At 47.1% G+C, this 13,006-nt stretch overlaps 1 protein-coding gene across 1 annotated transcript in view; it reads right to left on the reverse strand.

Annotated features, from left to right (window-relative positions):
- The window catches only part of PRDM15 (PR/SET domain 15), an 86,557-nt gene extending 74,695 nt beyond the window's left edge, over positions 1–11,862 (reverse strand). The window contains 1 exon segment of the mRNA XM_063956683.1: positions 11,746–11,862. Within this exon segment, the coding sequence (XP_063812753.1) occupies positions 11,746–11,778 (33 nt within the window). The 5' untranslated portion in view covers positions 11,779–11,862.
- Positions 11,863–13,006: the final 1,144 nt, after the last annotated feature.

Here is a 13,006-nt window from a genome sequence, read left to right on the forward strand (position 1 = left end):
AGCGATCAGGTCACTACTGCGCATGCACCTCAATGCGCAGGTGCGCTGTACGGGTTCAAAGCGTATCGTTGCTTAGCGATGGATTTAATAAAGAATCCATTTGCACAGGAGATTGACAGGAAGAGGGCGTTTGCGGGTGGTAACTGACCGTTTTCTGGGAGTGGTAGGGAAAACGCAGGCGTGTCCAAGCGTTGGCAGGGCGGGTGTCTGACGTCAATTCCGGGACCGGACAGGCTGAAGTGATCGCAGCGGCTGAGTAAGTTCAGAGCTACTCAGAAACTGCAAAAAACTTTTTTGTCCCGCTCGGCTGCACAGGCGTTCGCACACTTGCAAAGCGAAAATGCACTTTCCCCGTGGGCGGCGACTATGGTGGTCATTCCGAGTTGTTCGCTCGCAAGCTGCTTTTAGCAGCTTTGCACACGCTAAGCCGCTGCCTACTGGGAGTGAATTGTAGCTTATCAAAATTGCGAACGAAAGATTTGCAATATTGCGAAAAGACTTCTCTGTGCAGTTTCTGAGTAGCTCCTGACTTACTCGGCATCTGCGATCAGTTCAGTGCTTGTCGTTCCTGGTTTGACGTCACAAACACACCCAGCGTTCGCCCAGACACTCCTCCGTTTCTCCAGCCACTCCCGCGTTTTTCCCTGAAACGGTAGCGTTTTTTCACACACTCCCATAAAACGGCCAGTTTCCGCCCAGAAACACCCACTTCCTGTCAATCACACTCCGATCACCAGAACGAAGAAAAAACCTCGTAATGCCGTGAGTAAAATACCAAACTTCTTAGCAAATTTACTTGGCGCAGTCGCAGTGCGAACATTGCGCATGCGCAATCAGCGGAAAATCGCTGCGATGCGAAGAAAATTACCGAGCGAACAACTCGTAATGACCACCTATGCGTTTGCACGGCTGCTAAAAGTAGCTAGCGAGCGATCAACTTGGAATGACCCTCACTGTACTTTGTTGATCCGCTGGTTTATCAACTCGGATGGTGCGGGAGGCCGACAGTGGGCATAAGGACGGCGCGGGAGGCAGACAATTGCCGCAAGGACGGCGCGGGAGGCAGACAGTAAGTGCAGGAGGCTGACAGTGGCTGCAAAGACAGCATAAGAGGATGCTAGGTGGCCATAAGCAAAGTACAGGAGGCTGTTATAAGGTGTCATACGGTTGAGTTTTACAACTTTTATTAATGAATAAAAAATTATAGCCTTCATGCGGATTTCAGCAATATTAAAAATGTCTAGAGCCTTTTGGGATATTTGTACATGTCCCTATAGTGATTAATGTATTAAGTGTTTATATACAAGATTGTAAATGATTCTGAAAAAAATTCTGCAAGAAAAAAAAAAAAAAATCCATTTACCATCAATAAATCCCTCAACATACATTAACCCATCTACTTTTTAAAGAAACTACAAAGTGTTCTTGTTGGCCATATTTTACTATTTAACCCTCTCTAAACATGATTATTCATTGGGAGGGGTGTACCGGAGGGGCTGCTCTGTGTCCTGACATTTTGACATTAAAAATAGGACTTATTTTTAATACAGTAGCTTCCACCTACTCTGCACAGGTACAAATCAAACCCACATTAACTTAACACAAATTTCTCATTTAATAGCAAAAGTCATGCCATAACAGCTTAACCATAACGGTTATTATATAGGGCGATTCAAAAGTCGCAGTACACCCTTTTGCTTCAAAAACTGTGCAGGAAATGGGAAAACTGAATACTCCAGTAAGGTATGGGTGAGGTGGGCTATCTTTTAGGGTATGTACAGAACATGGGTGCTATTTTGAAATCGGCCATCTTGAACCTAAGTCAGTTTTTTAAAAAGGAAAGTGGGTCGTGTAACATGTCAAAACATCACAATGAAAAAGTGTATTGCTGCAAACAGATTTTAATTAGCAAAGTAACCCCGATGCCAGCACTTATTGCGAATTGCCAATCTGCAATAAGCAGCCTTTTTTTCGCCATGATCGCGTTTGCACAAAAACACATAGGTCCGCGATTTTTTTGCATGTAAAACGAAAAACTTTTTTTTTTTTAAAAACAGGTCAACTAAAAAATAAAAACTTGTGGGGGTACAGATGGGTCCACGGTTATCTTGGCTAGTTTGCTGCACCTAGGCACAACATGGTTTATTAACAGAAACACCTCATCTATTGTTCTCAGATGCAATACAATACAGAGAACAATACAGCAGGGGATTAGGTCCGACTGTCCAGTCTCAGTTAATCCTATTAAAGGTCAAGATAAACATGGACCCATCTGTATATGGAGAGGTCTGAGGGCCATGTGAGGGAGTTTAGTGGAAAATGAGAGCATGGGGGGGGGGGGCAAGTTATGGCAAATGGGGTTCCTAAGTGACATATGGTGGATTGTAGAGCAAGTGAGGGGCATTTTGGGGTGAGTGATGTAGGTGGTTTGTGGCCATTTCTTAATTCTTGATAATGCTATTGTGTGACACTTCTAAAGGCTGGAGTTAAGATAGGTGCATACTGTCCGTTTTTTGGTTGTCCCGACATATCGAAGGCCCCAATATCTGAGCTACGCACTAAGCTATTCATTTTTTTCTGAGTAAATGATCATCTCCGCTGCACACTGAATTTGCATATGTCCCCGCCCACAAGCAGGATAACGCAGTCATGGAAAAATATGGGAAATATGGTCAGATTATCGAGAATGCCCAATTTCGGAAGATTGAGGTCGAGGTTTTCTGTATTGGTCAGATGCTCAGATTATCAAAGGAGCATGTTTGTGACCATGAATTATCCAGGTTATTTGGCGGAACGCCAAAACAATCTTTCATACACTAGGATAAAACTGTCCGAGCACCTGATTATTTCCAAATTGCTACAAATTATTATTATTATATAGTGTATACCTAGCTTTACAATCCCAAGTAGGGATAGCCATCGGTGGGCCGCCCACTGATGGCTGTCAATGATGGGCTGAGATGAACACTGATGGCACTTAAACCATCTATGGTGAACCATCCATGGTTTGCACCACTCGATGGCCACCGCTGACAGGAGCTGGTCGGTCAGAGGCAATGAAAAAAATATGGGAAAAAAAATGAAGGCGGGGCTTAGCTACGTGCAGGTAAAAAAAAAAAAAGTGGTTCTACTCAGCCATCAATGGCAGAGAACCATTGACTCTCTGTCATTGATGGCAAAACCATCGGCAGTTAGCCATTCATGTTTGGCAAGTATCGATGGTCGATGGCTATCCCTAACCCTAAGTATGAACATTTTTTTATTCAGTACTAATCCAGACCACAGAAGTAGTTTACTTCAGAGGAACTAGGTCTAAGAAAATCTGCCATTTACAAACTGCATATTGGGAAAGTCACTATGATGGCAAATCCTGAATAAACGTACACAATCTGAAGTTTTTTAATTTGTATTTTTTTTTGCAGTACCTTTTAAAATTCGAATTATTACTTCTCATCTATGTAGCACTTAACACATAGCTTCTGCTTCTTACTTACGTAACACTTATTAATACTCTAACCTCTCACTAGTGTGACGCCATAGGGCGGCTGGCCGGTGCTGTTCTGGGGGGGGGCCCATGTCCTGGACTTGAACCTTAGTGTTAGGGACCCACTAGATTTTAAACCATGTTAGATTGCAGAGTGTATTATAATTATTCTGATCAGCGCTTAATACTATAGAGCGTACATCTGCATTTTCTTTTTTTGTGCGGAACTACAAGTCTCAGCATGAAAGCACATCTTATTACGTTTGGAATTAGGGTGTGCAGCCCAAGCCCAAGCCCCCCCCACCCCCCCTATATAGTCTAAGAGAAGCCTCCTGACAAAAATAAGAATTTACTTACCGATAATTCTATTTCTCGGAGTCCGTAGTGGATGCTGGGGTTCCTGAAAGGACCATGGGGAATAGCGGCTCCGCAGGAGACAGGGCACAAAAAGTAAAGCTTTAGGATCAGGTGGTGTGCACTGGCTCCTCCCCCTATGACCCTCCTCCAAGCCTCAGTTAGGATACTGTGCCCGGACGAGCGTACACAATAAGGAAGGATTTATGAATCCCGGGTAAGACTCATACCAGCCACACCAATCACACTGTACAACCTGTGATCTGAACCCAGTTAACAGTATGATAACAGCGGAGCCTCTGAAAGATGGCTCACAACAATAATAACCCGATTTTTGTAACTATGTACAAGTATTGCAGATAATCCGCACTTGGGATGGGCGCCCAGCATCCACTACGGACTCCGAGAAATAGAATTATCGGTAAGTAAATTCTTATTTTCTCTATCGTCCTAGTGGATGCTGGGGTTCCTGAAAGGACCATGGGGATTATACCAAAGCTCCCAAACGGGCGGGAGAGTGCGGATGACTCTGCAGCACCGAATGAGAGAACTCCAGGTCCTCCTTAGCCAGGTTATCAAATTTGTAGGATTTTACAAACGTGTTTGCCCCTGACTAAATAGCCGCTCGGCAAAGTTGTAAAGCCGAGACCCCTCGGGCAGCCGCCCAAGATGAGCCCACCTTCCTTGTGGAATGGGCATTTACATATTTTGGCTGTGGCAGGCCTGCCACAGAATGTGCAAGCTGAATTGTATTACACATCCAACTAGCAAAAGTCTGCTTAGAAGCAAGAGCACCCAGTTTGTTGGGTGCATACAGGATAACAGCAAGTCAGTTTTCCTGACTCCAGCCGTCCTGGAACCTATATTTTCAGGGCCCTGACCACATCTAGCAACTTGGAGTCCTCCAAGTCCCTAGTAGGCGCAAGACACCACAATAAGCTGGTTCAGGTGAAACACTGACACCACCTTAGGGAGAGAACTGGGGACGAGTCCGCAGCTCTGCCCTGTCCGAATGGACAAACAGATATGGGTTTTTTTGAGAAAAAAACCACCAATTTGACACTCGCCTGGTCCAGGCCAGGTCCAAGAGCATGTTCACTTTTCATGTGAGATGCTTCAAATCCACAGATTTGACTGGTTTTAAACCAATGTGTTTTGAGGAATCCCAGAACTACGTTGAGATCCCACAGTGCCACAAAAGGGGGTTGTATATGCAATACTCCCTTGACAAACTTCTGGACTTCAGGAACTGAAGCCAATTCTTTCTGGAAGAAAAATCGACAGGGCCGAAATTTGAACCTTAATGGACCCCAATTTGAGGCCCATAGACACTCCTGTTTGCAGGAAATGCAGGAATCGACCGAGTTGAAATTTCTTCGTGGGGCCTTCCTGGCCTCACACCACGCAACATATTTTCGCCACATGTGGTGATAATGTTGTGCGGTCACCTCCTTTCTGGCTTTGACCAGGGTAGGAATGACCTCTTCCTGAATGCCTTTTCCCTTAGGATCCGGCGTTCCACCGCCATGCCGTCAAACGCAGCTGCGGTAAGTCTTGGAACAGACATGGTACTTGCTGAAACAAGTCCCTTCTTAGCGGCAGAGGCCATAAGTCCTCTGTGAGCATCTCTTGAAGTTCCGGGTACCAAGTCCTTCTTGGCCAATCCGGAGCCATGAGTATAGTTCTTACTCCTCTACGTCTTATAATTCTCAGTACCTTAGGTATGAAAAGCAGAGGATGGAACACATACACCGACTGGTACACCCACGGTGTTACCAGAACGTCCACAGCTATTGCCTGAGGGTCTCTTAACCTGGCGCAATACCTGTCCCGTTTTTTGTTCAGACGGGACGCCATCATGTCCACCTTTGGTAATTCCCAACGGTTTACAATCATGTGGAAAACTTCCCCATGAAGTTCCCACTCTGCCGGGTGGAGGTCGTGCCTACTGAGGAAGTCTGCTTCCCAGTTTCCATTCCCGGAATGAAACACTGCTGACAGTGCTATCACATGATTTTCCGCCCAGCGAAAAGTCCTTGCAGTTTTTGCCACTGCCCTCCTGCTTCTTGTGCCGCCCTGTCTATTTACGTGGGCGACTGCCGTGATGTTTTATCCCACTGGATCAATACCGGCTGACCTTGAAGCAGAGGTCTTGCTAAGCTTAGAGCATTATAAATTTACCCTTAGCTATATTTATGTGGAGAAAAGTCTCCAGACTTGATCACACTCCCTGGAAATTTTTTCCTTGTGTGACTGCTACCCAGCCTCTCGGGCTGGCCTCCGTGGTCACCAACATCCAAAACTGAATGCCGAATCTGCGGCCCTCTAGAAGATGAGCACTCTGTAACCACCACAGGAGAGACACCCTTGTCCTTGGATATAGGGTTATCCGCTGATGCATCTGAAGATGCGATCCGGACCATTTGTCCAGCAGATCCCACTGAAAAGTTCTTGCATGAAATCTGCCGACTGGAATTGCTTCGAAGGAAGTCACCATTTTTTTACCATGGCCCTTGTGCAATGATGCACTGATTTTAGGAGGTTCCTGACTAGCTCGGATAACTCCCTGGCTTTCTCTTCCGGGAGAAACACCTTTTTCTGGACTGTGTCCAGAATCATCCCTAAGCACAGGAGACTTGTTGTCGGGATCAGCTGCGATTTTGGAATATTTAGAATCCACCCCTGCTGTTGTAACAGTATCCGAGATAGTGCTACTCCGACCTCCAACTGTTCCCTGGACTTTGCCCTTATCAGGAGATCGTCCAAGTAAGGGATAATTAAGACGCCTTTTCTTCGAAGAAGAACCATCATTTCGGCCATTACCTTGGTAAAGACCCGGGGTGCCGTGGACAATCCAAACTGCAGCGTCTGAAACGGATAGTGACAGTTCTGTACCACGAACCTGAGGTACCCTTAGTGATAAGGGCAAATTTGGGACATGGAGGTAAGCATCCCTGATGTCTCGGGACACCATATAGTCCCCTTCTTCCCGGTTCGTTATCACTGCTCTGAGTGACTCCATCTTGATTTGAACCTTTGTAAGTGTTCAAATTTTTTTAGATTTAGAATAGGTCTCACCTAGCCTTCTGGCTTCAGTACCACAATATAGTGTGGAATAATACCCCTTTTCTTGTTGTAGGAGGGGTAATTTAATTATCACCTGCTGGGAATACAGCTCGTGAATTGTTTCCCATACTGCCTCCTTGTCGGAGGGAGACCTTGGTAAAGCAGACTTCAGGAGCCTGCGCAGGGGAAACGTCTCGACATTCCAATCTGTACCCCTGGGATACTACTTGTAGGATCCAGGGGTCCTGTACGGTCTCAGCGTCATGCTGAGAGCTTGTCAGAAGCGGTGGAACGCTTCTGTTCCTGGGAATGGGCTGCCTGCTGCAGTCTTCTTCCCTTTCCTCTATCCCTGGGCAGATATGACTCTTATAGGGACGAAAGGACTGAAGCTGAAAAGACGGTGTCTTTTTCTGCAGAGATGTGACTTAGGGTAAAAAACGGTGGATTTTCCAGCAGTTGCCGTGGCCACCAGGTCCGATGGACCGACCCCAAATAACTCCTCTTCCTTTATACGGCAATACTTCCATGTGCCGTTTGGAATCTGCATCACCTGACCACTGTCGTGTCCATAAACATCTTCTGGCAGATATGGACATCGCACTTACTCTTGATGCCAGAGTGCAAATATCCCTCTGTGCATCTCGCATATATAGAAATGCATCCTTTAAATGCTCTATAGTCAATAAAATACTGTCCCTGTCAAGGGTATCAATATTTTTAGTCAGGGAATCCGACCAAGCCACCCCAGCTCTGCACATCCAGGCTGAGGCGATCGCTGGTCGCAGTATAACACCAGTATGTGTGTATATACTTTTTATGATATTTTCCAGCCTCCTGTCAGCTGGCTCCTTGAGGACGGCCCTATCTATAGACGGTACCGCCACTTGTTCTGATAAGCGTGTGAGCGCCTTATCCACCCTAAGGGGTGTTTCCCAACGCGCCCTAACTTCTGGCGGGAAAGGGTATACCGCCCATATTTTCTATCGGGGGGAACCCACGCATCATCACACACTTCATTTAATTTATCTGATTCAGGAAAAACTACGGTAGTTTTTTCACATCCCACATAATACCCTCTTTTGTGGTACTTGTAGTATCAGAAATATGTAACACCTCCTTCATTGCCCTTAACGTGTGGCCCTAATAAGGAATACGTTTGTTTGTTTATTCACCGTCGACACTGGATTCAGTGTCCCTGTCTGTGTCTGTGTCGACCGACTAAAGTAAACGGGCGTTTTAAAACCCCTGACGGTGTTTTTGAGACGTCTGGACCGGTACTAATTGTTTGTCGGCCGTCTCATGTCGTCAACCGACCTTGCCGCGTGTTGACATTATCACGTAATTCCCTAAATAAGCCATCCATTCCGGTGTCGACTCCCTAGAGAGTGACATCACCATTACAGGCAATTGCTCCGCCTCCTCACCAACATCGTCCTCATACATGTCGACACACACGTACCGACACACAGCACACACACAGGGAATGCTCTGATAGAGGACAGGACCTACTAGCCCTTTGGAGAGACAGAGGGAGAGTTTGCCAGCACACACCAAAAACGCTATAATTATATAGGGACAACCTTATATAAGTGTTTTCCCTTATAGCATCTTTTTTATATATTTCTAACGCCAAATTAGTGCCCCCCCTCTCTGTTTTAACCCTGTTTCTGTAGTGCAGTGCAGGGGAGAGCCTGGGAGCCTTCCCTCCAGCCTTTCTGTGAGGGAAAATGGCGCTGTGTGCTGAGGAGATAGGCCCCGCCCCTTTTTCGGCGGCCTCGTCTCCCGCTCTTAACGGATTCTGGCAGGGGTTAAATATCTCCATATAGCCCCCGGAGGCTATATGTGAGGTATTTTTAGCCAAAAATAGGTTTTCATTGCCTCCCAGGGCGCCCCCCTTCCAGCGCCCTGCACCCTCAGTGACTGCCGTGTGAAGTGTGCTGAGAGGAAATGGCGCACAGCTGCAGTGCTGTGCGCTACCTTAAGAAGACTGAGGAGTCTTCATGCCGCCGATTCTGGACCTTCTTCTTGTTTCAGCATCTGCAAGGGGGCCGGCGGCGAGGCTCCGGTGACCATCCAGGCTGTACCTGTGATCGTCCCTCTGGAGCTAATGTCCAGTAGCCAAAGAAGCCAATCCATCCTGCACGCAGGTGAGTTCACTTCTTCTCCCCTAAGTCCCTCGTTGCAGTGATCCTGTTGCCAGCAGGACTCACTGTAAAATAAAAAACCTAAGCTAAACTTTTCTAAGCAGCTCTTTAGGAGAGCCACCTAGATTGCACCCTTCTCGGCCGGGCACAAAAATCTAACTGAGGCTTGGAGGAGGGTCATAGGGGGAGGAGCCAGTGCACACCACCTGATCCTAAAGCTTTACTTTTTGTGCCCTGTCTCCTGCGGAGCCGCTATTCCCCATGGTCCTTTCAGGAACCCCAGCATCCACTAGGACGATAGAGAAATAGTAATGTTCAGCCCTCAAGGTACATATGAGGCACTACATACGTACATGTGAAGCACTACATGGCCAAAAGTATGTGGAAACCCTGCTGATCAGCGTGTTTGTCCTGGTCAGTCACACCTCTTGCCAAAAGGTGCATATAATGAAGCACAAAGCCATGCAATCTGAATTGTCCAATATGGCTCATTCTGCACTTTCACCGCGGCTCTGTAACAGGATGCCACCTTTCCCAAGGGTCAACGTTCTGTCCTGCGCAGCTGTAAGCGTGGTTTCATGTGAAGCGGACACGTCTGAGAGGCACTACAGCTCATTCCCGTAGTGCTAGGCCACTCTAGCTCACAGAACGTGATCACGCAGTGCAGAGCTACGTAGCGCGTAACAATAATCCACCCTTGGTCACAATGCTCACCACAGACCTCCAAACTGCCTCTGCAAGCAACAGGAGAAGAACAAGAACTGCTCATCCGGAGCCTCATGGATTGGGTTCCCAAGGCCAAGCAGCCGCACAAAAGCCTCAGATCACCATGTGCAAGGCCAAGCTCCATCAGCTGTGGTGTAAAGCACGCCGCCATTGGACTCTTCAACTGTGGAAATCAGGGATTGACTAATGCCAGGAAAACACCCAACCTCACTAAGGGATCTACTCATGAAGCAGTGAAAAGTGTAGAGAAGCTGCCCATGGCAACCAATCAGCTGCAACGTATAATTTTATAGAATGCATTTTATAAATTTTACCTCAACACTGATTGGTTGCCATGGGCAACTTCTCCACTGGCTCACTTCTCCACACTCTTCACTGCTTCATACATAGACCACTAAATGCTGTTGTGTTGGAATGGAGAGTCCTCGCAGTCACGTTTCTGGTGAAAACCCTTCCCAGAAAAATGGAGGCTGCTATAGAAGCAAAGGGGAGACCCAACTCCCTATTAATGCCCAAGGTTTTGGAATGAAACGTTCAACAATCACATAGGGGTGCAAAGTTCAGACCTCCACACGCATTTGACCACGTAGTTTATATTGACAATTTGTCAGCTGACCATTTTTATAATTATACCATGACGTTTCCACTGGTCAGAACCAGGGGATTCGCTCACTGACCACCAGGCTGCTCCTTTCCGCATATCAGGTCTGTAACAGGAGGACACTATAGAATATACAGTATATAGAAAATTAAACATCCTAACGTCACCAGACTCGCAGTCTGACCTAAAGGGCGGTGTGTTTGTACAACATGTGCCTGAGTGGGTGGAACGTGTTACAACGCTTCACTGATCAGATCATTCACGTGCTGTACAAAGCAGGACATAGATTATTTAAGTTTTGCTGGCTCTGTCTGTATATACATGGTTGTAATGTGCAGGTTCTCAAACTCGGTCCTCAGAACCCCACACAGGTCATGTTTTCCAGGTCACCTGTGGGGTTTTAAAATGTGACAGTTGGTGACACACAGTGCAGCTGCCCGGTGACCTGGAACACGTGACCTGTGTGGGGTCCGGAGGACAGAGTTTGAAATCCACCGGTAACGTATTACTGGTTGATTTGGAGAAAAGGAGGAAGGGACCTAACTGAGGGGCAGATTTATTAAGCCTGGTGAAGTGATAAATTACACGGTGATAAAGTACCAGACAATCAGGTAATAACTTCCATGTTACAGGCTGGGTTTGAAAAATGACAGTGAGGAGCCGACTGGCTGGTCCTTTATCACCTTCCAATTGATCACTTCACCGAGCTTAATAAATCTGCCCCCCAGTATCTTGCCTAGGCCCCATGTGGTCTTCATAATACCCCTTTCACATTGTAAACCCGATTCCAACCTGGGTTAGTGATTACGGTTTCCAGTCGCATCACAGCTGATGAAACAGTCTTCAGACTGCAACATGCCCAGTTCGGTTCCGGGTTCGAACCGAGTAGTTACAAGATATCAGTGTGAAAAGGGGGACCGCCTGGCATACGCATGACTCAGAACAGGACGCAACTCTGGCTACGTGCCCAAGACATGGTTTGCTTGCGTGTGCTCACATTACCGCCCCCAACTGCCGCTCAGAAACGGACGCATAGCGTCAGCAGTGAAACGAGCGTATTGGAACTGCGAAACGGGCGTATCTTCATTACAGCGCGTGGGGCTTGCTAAAATTAGGTTGATGCGGCTGCACGTGGGGCTGTCTGTTACTCAGAATTTACACACACTAATATATATACACACACACATATATATATATATATATATATATATATATATATATATATATATATATATACATACATACATACATACATACATACATACACACACATACATAAGGGGATCTGCCATCAGTGCTATATGTGTGTGTTATTCCCATACATCTCTCACACACACACATGCTGGGGACACTATACATGTATTACACACATATGACATGACTGGGCTGCTGTGTGGCCCCATCCCCCAGGGGCCCTAGGCTGATGACTGGCCGGGGACGCGGCTCCGGGATCGGCAGGCACCAGCCGGGTTTTTCCTGCGATCCCGGAGCTGCTGAGGAGGGGAAGCCGCCCCCCGGCTGCAACAAAGAACAATCGGCCTGGCCAGCTGGAGCGGGGGGGGAGCCCAGACACGGGCCGGCACCCAGCCGCCTACACCTCCCTGCCCCACCCCGCTACCCCCAGCCGGGGCTTTCCGCCTCTGCTCCCTCCCGGCCCCGCCGGTACCTGCTCCTGCTGCGGGGGAACCCAGCGGGGGGAACCGAATCCGGACTCCGGGTTCCGATCCGCTCCGGAAATCGCGCAGGACCGGAAGCGGCGCTCAGAGCGCGCAGGGGCTGCCGGGACATGTAGTCCTTATGTAGCATGTGAGCTGATGGACCACAGACAGCTCCCCCTTCCTCATTATCACCTATATGTCACTCAGTGTGCACTGCCCAGCTGCCCCTCATAGGGGTGACTGCAATCCAGGGACTCCTGGCTGTCATTGGTTTTTTTGCTAGTTCATGATAGATTAGATCACAGGTTCTCAAACTCGGTCCTCAGGACCCCACACAGTGCATGTTTTGCAGGTCTCCTCACAGAATCACAAGTGAAATAATTTGCTCCACCTGTGGACCTTTTAAAATGTGTCAGTGAGTAATGAAAAAACCTGTGCACTTGCTAGGTTACCTGCAAAACATGCACTGTGTGGGGTCCTGAGGACCGAGTTTGAGAACCACTGGATTAGATAGATAGATAGATAGATAGATAGATAGATAGATAGATAGATAGAGAGCTGATGGACCACAGACAGCTCCCCCTTCCTCATTATCACCTATATGTCACTCAGTGTGCACTGCCCAGCTGCCCCTCATAGGGGTGACTGCAATCCAGGGACTCCTGGCTGTCATTGTTTTTTTTGCTAGTTCATTATAGATAGATAGATAGATAGATAGATAGATAGATAGATAGATATTATGTCTATACTGTAGGCTTACCATACCATCCCTTTAAATCAGATTACATGATTAAAACCAGGTGAAAATGCAGTCTTGAAGTCAGCTAGCCACAGAGCCTGTTTAATTCTCATGGGTGTCCCAGTGTAAAGGGCTAGTATGGTAACCCTACATACACTGTATATATCTGTATAACTCTCTCTCTCTCTATATATATATATATATATATAGCTATAGATAGATACAGATCAAATG

Source organism: Pseudophryne corroboree, chromosome 2 (genome assembly GCF_028390025.1).
Source record: "Pseudophryne corroboree isolate aPseCor3 chromosome 2, aPseCor3.hap2, whole genome shotgun sequence".
NCBI lineage: Eukaryota > Metazoa > Chordata > Amphibia > Anura > Myobatrachidae > Pseudophryne > Pseudophryne corroboree.